This window comes from Leopardus geoffroyi, chromosome B1 (genome assembly GCF_018350155.1).
Source record: "Leopardus geoffroyi isolate Oge1 chromosome B1, O.geoffroyi_Oge1_pat1.0, whole genome shotgun sequence".
NCBI lineage: Eukaryota > Metazoa > Chordata > Mammalia > Carnivora > Felidae > Leopardus > Leopardus geoffroyi.
The window spans coordinates 40,120,762-40,137,744 of NC_059327.1; the positions used below are offsets into that span (position 1 = coordinate 40,120,762).

Genomic DNA, 16,983 nt, shown 5'->3' on the forward strand with positions numbered 1-16,983 from the left:
AGTGCTGTCATATATGAAAAATGAGAGGTGTAACAAAGTAATGACATTGGAAGACTGTTTACTTCCTAAGTCTCTTGCGTATTCTGATCTTGGGGGGATTTGAAATAGAATTTTAAAGATGTTTGAGGTTAGAGCTAAATCACTGTTCATCATGTCTTAACTGTTGAGAAAATGGAAGGAGCTTGAGCTGAAAGGCTGTTGTGTGTCTGGAGCAGAGGGCTGGGACTCGTAGCCCCTGGTGTTGGCTCCTGGCAGCCACTTTTGGCTAAGGGAATGGAGCAATTCATGCCGTGTCCTACTTTGCCTATCCACAGAGTGAAGAGGCGCGCCATATTCTATTGCCAACTTAAGGTGTGATTATTGGAAAATAATTTAGGTACTCATAGGAAGACAATGCAGAGTATTTTTGTCAGAAGTTTTGCCTTGGATGCGCATTGATTCAACTGCCTTTCTACACTGAATTTTTGTGTTTGTTTTTTTATCCATGAAACTTGATTTTATATATTTGTACAAATTACAGCTGTGTAACATAACTGTCAGTTCACATTTCTTATATGCTGGTTTTAAAAGTGAATCCTTGTGTTCTTTTGCTGCCCTGTCACATTACTAAATTGCTGGAATAATTTGGTCAGATCCACATTCTTTCCCCATCCTGTTCCCCTCTGCTCTCATCATCAACAACTATCCCCATTTTTCTGCATGCCTTTGTTCCTTTTCCTCCTGGATGTTTTACTCTTTCTCCCCAACTTCCACCCTCAGTGATGTGTTTATCCCCTACTCTCCTTTCCAGTTTCTTGTGACTTAGGAGGGTGACTTCAGAGCTTTCTGGCCACTTCCCAGGCCAAACTGCTGGCAAAAGAGGTTGTGATGCTAGAATTACAAAGAGCAAGTGATAGTGTGGCTTATTGTCTACACCAGGGGTCAAACTCTTATAACCAACCTCAGTTTCTCTTTCTTGGATGTTGGTCCTGACACCTTGAGAATCCCAAGGGACCCCAACAGAAAGCATGGAGATAGGCATGGAAGGAACATCTAGAGCAGCCCTTGTCTGCTTTTATTTTGGGCTCTGCTCAGCATGGATGGAAAAAAATAGTGTCCTAGAGCAAACGTGTTCACTCATCTAAAATAGATAGATTATGGGAATGCAAGCTGGTGCAGCCACTCTGGAAAATAGTATGGAGGTTCCTCAAAAAACTAAAAATAGAACTACCCTATGACCCAGCAATTGCACTACTAGGCATTTATCCACAGGGTACAGGCGTGCTGTTTCAAAGGGACACATGCAACCCCCATGTTTATAGCAGCACTATCCACAATAGCCAAAGTATGGAAAGAGCCCAAATGTCCATCGATGGATGAATGGATAAAGAAGATGTGGTATATATACAATGGAGTATTACTCGGCAATCAAAAAGAATGAAATCTTGCTGTTTGCAACCACGTGGACAGAACTGGAGGGTATTACACTAAGTGAAATTAGTCAGAGAAAGACAAAAATCATATGACTTCAATTATATGAGGACTTTAAGAGACAAACCAGATGAACATAAAGGAAGGGAAGAGACAAAACAGAAGAGACTCATAAATATGGAGAGCAAACTGAGGGTTACTGGAGGGGTTATGGGAGGGGGAATGGGCTAAATGGGTAAGGGGAATTAAGGAATCTACTCCTGAAATCATTGTTACACTATATGCTAACTAATTTGGATGTAAATTTTTAAAAATAAAAAATAAAATAAATAGATTATGGATAGATAGGTACATTATAGAAAGAAAAGATTATTATCTATGTATAAATATCTTAAATCTATATATAAATATTTTAAATATCTCCATATATATATATATATATATATATATATATATATATCCCAAATTATTTCTCTCTTCCCACCGTATCCAGGGCTTGCCTCTCTTAGATTAATACAATGAAACTAAAAGTAGCACAGTTAAACTGTTTTATCATCAACTAACCCAGGAAGCACAAAGGAAACCTCTTCGGAAACCAAATACTTTTTTTTTTTTTATTTTTTAGCGTTTATTTATTTCTGAGACAGAGAGAGAGACAGAGCATGAGCAGGGGAGGGGCAGAGAGAGAGGGAGACACAGAATCTGAAACAGGCTCCAGGCTCTGAGCTGTCTGCACAGAGCCCGACGCGGGGCTCGAAATCACGGACCGCAAGATCATGACCTGAGCCGAAGTCGGACGCTGAACTGACTGAGCCACCCAGGTGCCCTGGAAACCATATACTTTTAAGCTGTAAGAGTGATTGGTATTGATGTTAGTTGATCAGTTTGGTGTTGCTAATTAGCAGTTACTATTCAGTTTGGCAAGAAACAGCTCTGGTGTGAGCTCTTCTCACGTGTTAAGACACTGACGTGAAGTTCTAAAGCAGAAGCCAGGAAGCGGTGGCCCACAGGCACAGCCTGGTGGGGTGAGCCCGAGTGATGTTACAAGGGTCAGACTTAGAGGCAGAGCCAGGGCTGGAGCCAGGCTGCCGGCTAACGTGGTGCAGCCCCAGGGTGTCCATAGCTTTCTGATGTCAGAGTGCGTGTTACAAGTGATTCAGATAATCTAGCCCCTAAAGCATCTGTACTCCCACCAGTGACGCCTTAGCTATAATTAAGCTCGGTGATTCAGGTTTTTTGTTTTTCGTATGTGTATATGCTAATCCTGACTCTCACTTATAGTATTACCTATCTGTTCTACCTCTTACAGTTACCAAAATGTTTAATAATCCCTTAATCGAATAGCTTTGAGTGTGTTTGTATATATAAAATGGTTAACAGTGTAACAAAGCCTGCATCATTAAAGATTTATTTAAGAGCAAAGAGCAAAGTTTTAAATAGTTCATTCCTTTAAAACTTTTAAAACATGTTTAACAATTTACAGAAGTGACATGCTTATGTTTTCAAAGTTAACAGTATAAAAGTGTATGTAGTAAGAAGTGAAAGCCCTCTCCGATTTCTTATGTCCCTATAGGATTAACCTTTGTATCATTCCAGAACTTTTTCTATACATTTGTTCGTATGGTAGGAGTAGAAATATATTTTTTTAAGTTTATTTATTTATTTTGAGAGAGAGAGACAGAGCACGAGCAGGGGAGGGGCAGAGAGAGGGAGAGAGAGAATCCCAAGCAGGCTCCACACTGGTAGCACAGAACCCGATGTGGGGCTCGATATCGCGAACCGTGAGATCATGACCTGAACCAAAGTCCAGAGTAGGAGGCTTTACTGACTGAGCCACCCAGGTGTCCCCAATATGGTTTTTTTTTTTTTAATTTTTTTTTCAACGTTTATTTTTATTTTTGGGACAGAGAGAGACAGAGCATGAACGGGGGAGGGGCAGAGAGAGAGGGAGACACAGAATCGGAAACAGGCTCCAGGCTCTGAGCCATCAGCCCAGAGCCTGACGCGGGGCTCGAACTCACGGACCGCGAGATCGTGACCTGGCTGAAGTCGGACGCTTAACCGACTGCGCCACCCAGGCGCCGATTTTTTTAAAAAACATAAATTGGGGGTGCCTGGCTGGCTCAGTTGATAGAACATGCAACTCTTGATCTGGGGTGGGATTGTAAATTCAGGCCCCATGTTGGATGTAGAGATTACTTAAAAATAAAATCTTAGGGGCGCCTGGGTGGCGCAGTCGGTTAAGCGTCCGACTTCAGCCAGGTCACGATCTCGCGGTCCGGGAGTTCGAGCCCCGCGTCAGGCTCTGGGCTGATGGCTCAGAGCCTGGAGCCTGTTTCCGATTCTGTGTCTCCCTCTCTCTCTGCCCCTCCCCCGTTCATGCTCTGTCTCTCTCTGTCCCAAAAATAAATAAACGTTGAAAAAAAAAAATTTTTATAAAAAAAAAATAAAATCTTAAAAAAAACCAACAACATAAATTGGAGTATAGTACTCCAGGCAGCCCTTCTTACTTACTAGATCATAGGCCTCTTTCCTTATCAGTATATATAGATCTATCTCATTTATCACATAAATGAGATAGATCTGTCCTATAATTATTACACATTTCCATAATGATGCACATATTAGTTGTCTTGCACATTCTTACTGTTACAAATAAAGCCATTAGTAAGTGTTCTTGTACACATATCTTTGTTTCTGTGCAAGCATGCATGTTTAAGCTGTAAACCTGTGAATGTGTGTGAAATGTGCCTGTTGCCACCAGTGCCAGAAAATGGACAAAATTCGGAGTGATGAGTTCTGGAATGCAGTGCCAGGAAAATATGATGCTCCTAAACCATGTGCCCTTCTGCCCTTTTATTGGCTAATGTAATTGCAACTTAGTATGCATTATTGAATTTTAATGAAAAGTTTTTCTATAATTACATGAGTTGACAATTCAAAGAACAGTTAAATTTGGAGGTCAATGTCCTTTTATAGAACTTTTATCTCCAAGCTGACTTTAAATAAAGGTTTGTGTATGTGGTTAGAGTGTCATGGCCATTTAAAGCAGAGCTGCTGACTACTGAGAAACCCAAAGAGGCAGCAGTCAGCAGCCTGGTGCAGGGTTCCAGACCTCAGCTGCTCACTGCCGTGGGAGTGGGCTGATGTCAGGACAGAAGATGACAGCGTCCTTTCTTAGCTATATATGGTCCACTCCGGAACTCTGTAACTTAGATATTGAAATAATATGTAAATGGTTTTATTCCAATTTAATATGCTGTTTGTGCCACATTGATAAAATTGTAATAGTTAGCTTACTACTCAGTTTAACCACATATTGACAAGGTATAGTGTGTCTTAAACACAGGGCACATGGGAACGTTCCAGGGACAGCTTTCTACCCCAAAAACTATAGCACATTGTTTTGGTTGAAAGTTTTATTAAATACAAAACCGAGGTGATTAGTTTTGGATTTGGGGAATGTAAAGTATGTTGATATGAGCATGACCTTTCAGAAAGTATCCACCGACAACACCACTGTCCTTTTTACTTTCTAGTGCTTGGTCTGGTCCTTCCCATATGGGCAATAGCACTCATCTCCTTTGGTGTTGCACTGCTGTTTGCCCTTTTTGTATGGCTCTTTGTGTGTCCATGGATGCGGAGGAAAATAGCAGGTAAGGGCTTTTTTATTCTTCTGGTTTACAAAAATCCTGGTTCCTGGGGCTTCAGGTGTAATCCATAATTACCCTTGCTAACAGAGGGAACTGGATGCATGAATAACCCTAGAACATAGCACTGAGATACATGCCCCATCCTTGTCTCTTGGCTCCTAACTGCTTTCTGGCTCAAACTTTCTCTTGGTAACTTGTGACTGGAATGAGCAGTAAGGTCCTGGTTGCCTCGTATGACTGGAAGTTAACTACTGGTCAGGTTCTACCAGCCCCATGAAAAGCATTAGTCTTCAGGGAAATGCAGATTAATAACACAGTAAGATATCCATCCATTCACATCCACAGGAATGGTTAAAAGTAAACAGACTAACATTTCAAAATATTGATGAAGAAGAATAACTAGAATTTTCAGACGTTTATGGTGAAATATAAAATGGTACAACCACTTGGAAATTTGAAGTTTCCTGTCAAGTTAGACATACATTTACCACATGACCCAGTAATTCTACTCCTAGATATTTATCCAAGAGAAATGAAAATGTACATTCATAGAGGCACCTGGGTGGCTCAGTTGGTTGTGTGTGACTTCAGCTAGGTCATGATCTCATGGTTCATGGGTTTGAGCTCCATGTCGGGCTCTGTGCTGACAGCTCAGAGCCTGGAGCCTGCTTCAGATTCTGTGTCTCCCTCTCTGTCTGCCCCTCCCCGACTTGCACTCTGTCTCTGTCTCTGTCTCTGTCTCTCTCTCTCAAAAATAAATACACATAGAGAAATAAAAAATATATATGTTCATAGAAAGACTTGTATATAATCATTTTGTCATAACAACCAGAAACTAGAAACAACCCAAATATTCCTAAATAGGTGAAAGGATAACCAAATTGTGATATATTCATGCAATTCAAGCCTCCATAGCTATAAAGAGAATGAACTAACCACAGTATAATGAATTTCACAGACATTATGTTGAGTAAAAGAAGCCAGATACAAAATAGTACATCCTATATGATTCCAGGGAAAATTAATCTATAGCGATAGAAAGCACTAGGTGCTGGAGATGGTGGGGGTTTCCAGGAGACTAATGGCAAAGGGGCACATGGGAACGTTCCAGGGACATGGAAATGGAAGTGTTCTCTGTCCCAGCTGTGGTAGTGTTTATAGGGTGTACTCATCCATCACAGGTCATCTGTCTGCACGTTTAAAATGTATGAATTTTATTGTATATAAATCATATTTCAACAGAATTTTTCAAAAAGAAGAATATGGATCAGAAAGCTACAAGAGCTGCTATTCTGTCCTTAGCAACATAGTTCTAAGCCTTAAGGCCACATGCTGTTACAGGGCTCTCAGATGAAAAGAAGTATTTACTTTCAGCCTCAGAGTGTGCCTTACGATCCTGTTTCAGTGTGGACATATCTCAGTTTGAAAATCCATATTCCAAAGAAGAACAGAACAAATGATACATACCATGTTCACGAATTAGAAGATTCAGTATCATTAAGATGTCAGTTCTTGTCAAATTGTTCTCTAGATTTAACACAGTTGAAGTTAAAATCCAAGCAGGTTATTTTGTAGATTTAGACAAGCTGCTTTTAAAATTTTTTTTTTCAACGTTTTTTTATTTATTTTTGGGACAGAGAGAGACAGAGCATGAACGGGGGAGGGGCAGAGAGAGAGGGAGACACAGAATCGGAAACAGGCTCCAGGCTCTGAGCCATCAGCCCAGAGCCTGACGCGGGGCTCGAACTCACGGACTGCGAGATCGTGACCTGGCTGAAGTCGGACGCTCAACCGACTGCGCCACCCAGGCGCCCCGACAAGCTGCTTTTAAAATCTATATTGAGGGGCACCTGGGTGGCTCAGTCGGTTGAGCATCCGACTTCGGCTCAGGTCATGATCTCACAGCTCGTGAGTTCAAACCCCATGTCGGGCTCTGTGCTGACAGCTCAGAGCCTGGAGTCTGCTTTGGATTCTGTGTCTTCCTCTTTCGCTGTGCCCCTCCCTCATTCATGTTCTGTCTCTCTCTCAAGAATAAATAAAACATTAAAAAAAAAAAAAAGTAAAATCTGTATTGAAAGGAAAAGGAACTAGAATAGCCAAAACACTTTTGAAAAAGAACAGAGTTGGAAGATTCATACTACTTTACTCAAAGAGTTAATATAAAGTGACCAGACTGTGTGGTATTAGTGAAGAGATGGACATCCACATTAATAGAACAGAACTCGAGTCTAGAAATAGACCCACACAAATCTGGCACGTTGATTTTTAACAAAGTACAGAGGCACTTCAGTGGAGAAAGAATTATCTTTCAACAAATGGTATTGGAATATTCGGACATCTGTATGCCAAAAAAAGAACCTTGACTTAAGCCTTACACCTGTAAAAAAAACAAACAAAAAAATTAACTCAAAGCATAGCATAGATTTAAACAAAAATAGAAAATGATAAGACTTTTAGGGAAAAAAATAAAATACATAAAATTTGCCCATTGTTTTGGAGACATTCAAATTGGTGTCTATGGTATCTCATGATTTCAGTTTGTACTTCTGTGATGACTAGCGATGTGGAGTACCTTTTCATAGACTTATTTGCCATTTATATAGCTCTACTGATGAAGTGTCCAAATTTTTTGCTCATTTTTTCACTGCAATATTCTTGAAGATTTCTCTATATATTCTGAATACAAGTCCTTTGTCAGGGGATTTGTAAACACTTCTAATCTGTAGATTGTCTTTTCATTCCCTTAATAGTGTTTTTCACAGAACAGTAGTTTTAATTTTGATGAAGTGCCATTTATCAACTTTTTTAATTTTTATTTTTTTTTTATATAAAGAGAGGATGAGCACGAATGGGGGAGAGGGGCAGAAGGAGAGAGAATCTCAAGCAGGCTTCACAGCACAGAACCCAACACAGGGCTTGATCCCATGACCCTGGGGTCATGACCTGAGCCAAAATCGAGAGTTGGACCCTCAACCAACTGAGCCACCCAGGGGCCCCACAACTTCTTTTTTTATGAATTGTGTTTTAGGTGTCACATCTAAAAATTCTTTGTTTCACCCACTCATAGAAGTTTTTCCATTTTAAAAATTTTATAAAAATTACAAAGTTTATGGTTTCATTTATATGACATTCTGAAAAAGACAGAACACGGGAAGAGACCAGGTCAGTGATTGCCAAGGAGCTGGGCAGTGGGTCTTACTACCAGGGGAGCTTTGGGAGGAGATAGAACTTTTCTGTATCCTGATTGTGGTGAGGGTTACATGAGTCTAGACATGTCTTAGAATCAAGATGGGCACACAAATACATAGTTCACTGCATGTAAATTTTAAAACAAAAATTAAAAAGATCCACATTAATACATACAACTTCAGACTAAATAGTAAAGCCACATCAATAATGGCTGGATGGGGGCGCCTGGGTGGCTTGGTCGGTTAAGCGTCCGACTTCGGCTCAGGTCATGATCTCACGGTCCGTGAGTTCGAGCCCCGCGTCGGGCTCTGTGCTGACAGCTCAGAGCCTGGAGCCTGTTTCAGATTCTGTGTCTCCCTCTCTCTATGCCCCTCCCCTGTTCATGCTCTGTCTCTCTCTGTCTCAAAATAAATAAACGTTAAAAAAAATTTTTAATGGCTGGATGAATTGCTGCTGCTTCTCCTGTGTAGCTGCTCCCTGCTCTCTGCTGAAAATAACTATCCCTCCACCATTCATACAGACTACTAACTGAAGATGAGCCCCTTAAACATACTGCTTGTCTGGTTTAACCCATAGGAATGATCAACTATACTTCAGTGCTTTGATTTTTTAAACATTTTTTTAAATGTTTTTACTTACTATTTTGAGAGAGAGAAAGACACAAAGCACGAGCAGGGAAGGGGCAGAGAGAGAAGGAGATACAGAATGTGAAGGCTCCATCCAGGCTCTGAATGGTCAGCACAGAGCCTGACAGGGAGCTCAAACCCACGAACTGTGAGATCATGACCTAAGCCGAAGTTGGACGCTTAACCAACTGAGCCACCCAGGCGCCCCACTAAATGTTTTGATTTTTAAAGGCTTTTCCTAATAGCTTTCTTGCTGAATAGACTATAAAATCTTTGCTTTCCAGCTTAATGCTATAACAGCAGGAAACTGGTATTGCTCCAATAGGCTTCTGAGGAGATTTTGTTTTATCAATGCCATATTTTGTTAGTTCAATATATATTTCTTGATCTAATATTTTAAGTATACACTAGTGATTAAGGTCATGAACCATAGAGCTAAAATGCCTGCATTTTACCACCTGTGTGGTTCTGGGCAAATGACTTAATCTCTCTGTGTACTTCAGTTTGCTCATTAATAAAAAGCAGAAAATAATAAAACCTGTCTCATGTAAGTGTTAACAATTTTTGCTTAATTGTTGTAATCTTTACAAATATTGTCTTCTCTCATTTTGATTATAAGCACCTTAAGGTCCAAGATTAAAAAAAAAAAAAAAAATCTGTTTGTATTTCTGACTGTGTACATGGATACAGGGAGGTGACAGGATTATGTGAGTATATCCAGCAGAGAAGAATACTTCCATTTTAGTTCTGTAGGTGAGAGCTTAGAAATTTGCCCAGGAGAATCTACAAGCAGCAAGATCATTAAATCAGCACCACATATAAGATCTGATTAAAAAGAATCCCATAGAGCTTTAAAGCAGCTTTTTTTAAAAAAATTATCTTTTGAAAGTAAAAGATTTTTAAAAGTAATTAGGATCTCTCTGTTCCTTTTTGGAAAATGATTTACTTGTTTTCTAAGATTTGGTGACCTGGAGAAATCAGAGACCAGTAATTTATTGAACAGAAGAAAACCAAACAGACTATAACTAATATCTCTGAAGACAAAAAGGATAAACATTTCAGTGATTTTGAGGTTAATTTAAGAAAATAGAAGGCCAGTCCAGATGGTCGTAGGATTACAGAGTACTAGTGGTGGAAGGGGCTGTGGGGACCGCATCTAGCCCTCTCAGTTTGTTGGTTTTGAAGGAGATAGTTGAGGCCTGAGCCTACCCCTCCTGTCCTCAGTAGCTGAATTTTCTGGCTTGAGTTTCCCAGATAATTGACTGAAGTCTCCTCTTCATTTTTTCTATTTAGCTATAACTATTTTTTCATTTTCAAAGTTAAATACTAAAGTATAAAGATAAATGCTCACTTTTATATTCACTTTTCAATAACAAGATCTCTAATTTCAGAATTTTCAGTTATACCTATATTTTCTTTAGGCAAATTACAAAAAGAAGCTGCTTTATCGCGAGTTTCTGACGAAAGCCTCAGTAAAATTCAGGAAGTGGAGTCCCCAGTATTTAAAGAGCTACCAGGTGCCAAGGCTAATGACGACAGCACTGTCCCTCTCACGGGCTCAGCTGGGGAGCCATCTGGAACCTCTGAAGGCACATCAGTGGGAAACCACCCCCGGGCCTCCTACGGTAAGGTGTGCACAGAGGGTGTGGGGTTTCCATGGTGGTAGAGAGCAGTTGCTAGGGGGCCAGTGAGCAGGGGACACCAGCCAGGCTGCCTGTGGGTGATTAGGTTTTATTTATATATTAAAAAAAATTTTTTTTAATGTTTATTTGTTTTTGAGAAAGAGTGAGGGAGAAAGAGGCAGAGTGTGGGTGGGGGAGGGCAGAGAGAGAGAGGGAGACACAGAATCTGAAACAGACTCCAGGCTCTGAGCTGTCTGCGCAGAGTCTGACTCGGGGCTTGAACTTGTGAACCACGAGATCATGACCTGAGCTGAAGTTGGAGGCTTAACTAACTGAGCCACCCAGGCGCCCCATGGGTGGTTAGGTTTTAATGCACAAAAGTGTCCCTCAGTTTTATGTTTTGGGGTAGTCCAGGGGCTAAAGAGGTCTCAGAAGACCATGCAGTCAACAGAGCAAGCTCACTCTGGTCCTGTGGTTTTCTTCCAAGAGATGTTTATAGTCTCATCAACGGCACCAGGGCCCACACACCACCTCTTTGCAGCTCAGTCAACTGCACCTGTGTCTTCCATGTTGCAGTTTCCTGGTTGCCAAAGATTGGCTTTTCCAGCTTGCTAAGCATGCCTCCACATGGAGGGCATAAAGAGGAAGCCTAGTGTAGCATCACAGAAACCTCAAAAAACGTCAAGACTGTCCTGCCGTCTTGGGGGTTCTTTTGTCTCGTAACATTTGTGGTTAAAGATGGGTGAGCACCAGCCTCTGCCAGGCCTGTTGGGACAGCTTCCCCCCTCCCTGCAAGGTGGGGCCTTGGCACCTGCTTTCACTTCCCATAGGTGCGGTCTCAGACTTGACCCAAAGAAAGCAAATGAATTTTGCTCCGCTGATCTGACAGATAACTGCCTTTGACATTTATAATTGACCTTTAAGGAGCACCTACAAATCTATCTCATAGCGAACTGGATTTTGTCCCTCACGCATGAAGTTTTCCTCAAATAAGTTCCTTATAAAGATTCTCCCTTTATTGGTTACTAGAAACAGGAAAGAGTGCCGTAGTCATTTCTGGAAGATGCTTTTTAAAAAATGTTTATTCATTTTTGAGAGAGAGAGACAGCATGTGAGTGGGGAAGGAGCAGAGAGAGAGGGAGACAGAATCCGAAGCAGGCTCCAGGCTCTGAGCTGTCAGCACAGAGCCCCAGAGCCTGACACGGGGCTCGAACTCACAAGCAGTGAGATCATGACCTGAGCCGAAGTTGGACACTTAACCAACTGAGCCACCCAGGCGCCCCTGGAAGATGCTTTTTAGGAGAACTTAAATGACATCATTTTCAAAGTTTTGCCCATGTGTTGTATGTTCCAAGTTCCCTTTTTCATTTTAACTGTATTGCATGCTCTTTATAGTTAATTTGGAAAATAAAGCATGTGGAAAAAGATTGAAAATCACCCATAACCCAAATTTCCAGAGATCACCACCATAAAGGATGAGGGATATTGCCTTACAGAAACGATTTATATTCAAAAGCTAGAAAATAAGACTCTTTTTAACCCGTTTCAGGAAGGGCACTTTCCATGACTCACGGCTCTGCAAAATCACCCGTCTCCAACGGCACCTTCGGCTTTGACGGCCACACGAGGAGTGACGGGCACGTGTACCACACGGTGCACAAAGACTCGGGGCTCTACAAAGACTTGCTGCACAGGATTCACTCAGACAGGGGGCCCGAGGAGAGGCCCGCACAGGAGAACAACTACCGGTTTCTGCGGCGAAATAACAGTTACACGTGCTACACGGCAGCCATCTGTGGAATGCCTGTCCACTCGACCTTCAAAGCTGCTGACTCGTCATCTGCGCCAGAGGACAGCGAGAAGCTGGTGGGGGACGCCGTGTCCTATTCTAAAAAGAGGCTTCGCTATGACAGCTACTCAAGCTACTGCAATGCGGTAGCAGAAGCTGAGATAGAGGCCGATGAGGGAGGTGTGGAAATGAAGCTGGCATCTGAGCTGACGGATCCCGACCAGCCCCGAGACGACTCTGCAGAAGAGGAGAAGGAGGAGAAGGACACAGCCGAGGTCCACCTCCTGTTCCATTTCCTGCAAGTCCTTACTGCCTGTTTTGGATCCTTTGCTCATGGTGGCAATGACGTGAGGTAAGTCCATCCCTTCATCCAGCAAGTATGTCCGGAGGGTCTGCTCGTGCACCAGGCACTGCTGTGGGTGTCAGGATGCAGCAAGGAACAACAGACACAAATCCCTGTCACCAGGAGTAAACAAGTAAATAGGTGGCGTGTGTAGTATGCCAGGAGGTGTAAATGTGCAGGGGAAAATCAGGTAGAAGGGGGATGGGAACATCTGGAGGACAGCAGTGTTGGCTAGGCTGCTCAAGTGAGGGTTCCCTGAGTGAGATCTGAAGGGGTTGAGGGAGCCAGCTGTGTGGGCATCGGTAGGAGAGCATTCCCAGGACAGCAGGTGCAAAGGCCTGAGAAAGGAGTGTGCCTGGTGTATTCTAGGAAGAGCAAGGAGGCCACGGAGGGAGAGAATGTAGACTGTAAGTTCAGCAGGTCTCAGAAGCCTGGAATATGTAGAGTCTCTGCTCTCTTCCTATGAGCTGGGAAGCCCTACACAAGTCACTTGATGCCCTAAAGCCTCAGTGTCCCAATCTATAAAATGGGAGTAAAACTAGTACCAACCTCAGGGGTTTCTATGGGGATTAAGTGAGATACTTTATTTAATGTGCTTAGGATGGTGTTTCTCACATAATCAGTATCTGTGTATTTTCATTATTATTATTATTGTAACTATCATGCAGGCCTGATATTTCTGTCCAAGTCAGGGAAACATGCTGTTGTTGTATTTCTTATTGCCCAGATATATGACTCTCCATGTTATAGCTGGGGGTTTCCATATACCACCTAACCACATGTAATTCAATTTCTGTTCTTTTTAAAAAGTCTTGCCACCAGGCAAGAGGTCTGGACATTTTAGGTTCTTCTCAATGTTATATAGGTGTTATCATATTACTGTATTTGAGGCATCATTCTCTGTCCTAGCTTGATTTTTTGACTGCCCCACACCCAGCACCACCCTACTTCCTCTTCCTCCTGATCAAAAAAAATTTGTTTAAGTTTTTATTTACTTGTTTTGAGAGAGAAAATGTGTGCACAAATGCAGGAGAGGGACAGAGAGAGAGAGAGAGAGAGAGAGAGAGAATCTCAAGCAGGGTCTGTGCTGTCTGTACAGAGCTCGACATAGGGTTCGAGCTCACAAACTGAGATCATGACCTGAGCTAAAATCAACAGCTCAGACGCTTAACCGACCAAGCACCCAGGTGCCCCCTGATCAAAAATTGAGATCCTGGTACTGGCAAAGTGTTATGAATTGGGTCCCTGTTCTTTGGAATGTAAATTCCAGTTGGGGAGATTTAAAAAAAGCATGTACATGGACAAACCACCCCAAAACAGTATTTCCAGGCCTAAGGAGGATCCAGGCAGTGGCTGCTACAGGTGACTGGAGTTTAAAGCTTGCAGTTTAGGGACTGGTTTTGAGGCTTCTGAGTACAGATTTGGTCTGATAAAAGCAAGTTCTGGAAGTAATGTAACCGTGAAGATAAGGCTTCTATTCCTTTAACAAAAGATTATTAAGTATAGTCCAGGCGTCAGTGCTGAACCATTTATAACCTCTTCTAATCCACTTTAAGTCGGTCCTTTGAGGTCATAAGTGGTACCTTTCAAAGACAGGGAGTCTGAAGCTGAGATGTGATGTTTCTTGCCCAGGATCACACAGCTAGTGAGAAGCAGACTTGAGAGCCAGTTCTTCCTGACGCTCAGCCTCCACTGTGTCTGCTTGGTGTAGGGTGGGCTGAGGGGGGGAGACCAGGGCTGCAGATGCCTGGCGTTGAAAGCCTGTGTGTGCTTCTGCATGTAGGAGCTTGGACTTATCAGTCCATCCTAACAACAAGTAAAAAAGTGGGCACACTGAAAAATCAACAGCTCCCCTTGAAGCCATAAGAGAGAGGGAGACACAGGGCAACCGCTGCCCCCAAGACAGGTATGAGAGAGAGACATGTACAGGGAATAAGGGAGGACAGACTCGTGAGTGGAAACTACTCTGGGAACCAGTGCCAGGGAGAAAAACCTGAACTGTAAGGATGAGTTCCTAAAGTCAGTAGAGACTCCAGGGAGAGCCAGTGGGAGGGGCCCGCACAAGATTGTCAGCTTTATCCCTAGGAGCCCTAGCTCATCCTCAGTGAAAATCAGAGAAACTCCCCTCCTCCCTCGAATCACAGGGAGAGAGAAAGTAACCATTTTGACATACCCAGAGCACTGTGTTCTTAACAAGCCTAACCCCGAGGGGAAACTAGTTAACGGGAGCCTAACCTGCTGGGTTATTATCACAGGCTAACCTGGAGGAAGGGAAATACCCAGCTGCAGCCCACTTGAGCCACCCTATCCTACATAAAGGGGGAGAAGAAAACCTGAGAAATACTTGTGAAGTTCACAGTCCAGAGGCATAGGTTCATGAAAAGACAGAGATCTAACCATAGGACTCTAGAGTGCTTCCTCGCCCTCCTGCATTTCACCACCATGTTCCTTACTAAAGGCTACTTACAGCAGTTCCTTTTGCCTGGTACATGGTATCTGCCTATCAAGAAAAAATTACGAGTTATACCAAAAGGCAAAAAAAACAACAACAACAAAAAAAAACCAATTGGAAGAGACAGAGAGGGCATCAGAACCAGAAATGGAAAGGGACGTTGGAATGATCATATTAGGAATTTAAAACAACCATGATTAATACGCTAAGGGTTCTAATGGATAAAGTAGACTGCATGCAAGAACAGATGGGGCAATGTTAACGGAGACTTGCAAACTGTAAGAAAGAACCAGAAGGAAATACTAGAGATAACACTGTAACAGAAATGAGGAATGCTTTTGTTTTTGCTTGTTTGTTTTTTCATTTGTGAGACAGCATGTGGGGGGGGGGGGAGGGGAAGAGAGAGGGACAGAGAGAGGGAGGGAGAGAGAGAGAAAGAGTTATCTTAAGCAGGCACCACTCTCAGTTCAGAGCCCTATGAGAGGCTTTAAGAATCCGCATTGGGGATGATGGGCATTGAGGAGGGCACCAGTTGGGATGAGTTGTATGGAAACCAATTTGACAATAAATTTCAGTCTACGGCCATACCACCCTGAACGCGCCCGATCTCGTCTGATCTCGGAAGCTAAGCAGGGTCGGGCCTGGTTAGTACTTGGATGGGAGACAATAAATTTCATATTAAAAAATTAAATTAAATTAAATTAAATTAAATTAAATTAAAAAAAAGAATCTGCATGGAGGGGTACTTGGGTGGCTCAGTCAGTTAAGCATCCAACTTTGGCTCAGGTCATGGTCTCAGAGTTCATGGGTTAGAGCCCCGTGTCAGAGCCTGGACCCTGCTTTGGATTCTGTGTCTCCCTCTCTCTCTGCCCTTTCCTTGCATACTCTCTGTGTCTCTCAAAAATAAACATTAAAAAAAAAAAAAAAAAAGAATCCACATTAGGGTCTGTGCTGACAGCTCAGAGCCTACAGCCTGCTTCAGATTGTGTGTCTTCCTCTCTCTCTGCCCTTCCCTCACAGTCTCTCTCTCTCTCTCTCTCTAAAAAAAAATTAAAAAACATTAAAAAATGAAAAAAGGAAAACTCATCAAAATTTGTGGGATGCAGCAGTGCTAAAAAGGAAATTTATACCATTGAACACATATATTAGGAAAAACAAATACATAAAATCAGTATTCTCAATTCCCACCCACGGAAACTAGAAAAAGAGGAGAAAATTAAATCCAAAGTAAGCAGAAGAAATAATAAGAATTAGAACATGAATCAGCGAAATTGAAATCAGGAAATCAGAAGAGAAAATCTGTGAAACCAAAGGATAATTTTTTGAAAAGATCAGTTGATAAGCCTCTAGCCAGACTAAGAAAAACACAAATTACTAATATCAGAAATCAGGTCTTCACTATATATTCTATGGACATTAAAAAGATAATGCTATAAACCATTCTGTGCCCTTACATTTGATAACCTAGATGAAAAGGACTAATTCCTTGAATGACACACTTTGCCAAAACTCACAAAAGAAGAAATAGACACTCTGAATAGACCCGTACCTATTAAAGAGATCAAATCAGTAATTAATAACTTCCAAAATAGAAAGCACCAGGCCCAGATGGGTTCACTGGTGAATTCTACCAAATATTTAAGGCAGAAATTATACCAATTCTCTACAATGTCTTTCAAAGGATAGAAGTAGAAGGAATACTTCCTAACTTACTCTCTAAGGCCAGTATTACCTTATGACCCAAACCAGAGAAAGACATTAACATAAAAGAAAACTATAGACCAGTATCCTTCATGAACATGGATGTACAAATCCTCAACAAAATAAGTAGCAAATTGAATCCAGCAATATATAAAAAGAATGACCATGACCATTTGGTCACCATGACCAAATGATATA

General features: G+C 41.9%; 1 protein-coding gene across 11 annotated transcripts in view; it reads left to right on the forward strand.

The window, feature by feature from the left end:
• SLC20A2 (solute carrier family 20 member 2) overlaps positions 1–16,983 on the forward strand; it is a 108,441-nt gene that overhangs the window by 73,485 nt on the left and 17,973 nt on the right. For all 11 annotated transcript variants that reach the window (XM_045458965.1, XM_045458931.1, XM_045458975.1 and 8 more), the window contains 3 exons: positions 4,950–5,066; positions 10,300–10,503; positions 12,050–12,641. In XM_045458965.1, the coding sequence (XP_045314921.1) occupies positions 4,950–5,066; positions 10,300–10,503; positions 12,050–12,641 (913 nt within the window). The remainder of the gene's footprint in view (positions 1–4,949; positions 5,067–10,299; positions 10,504–12,049; positions 12,642–16,983) is intronic.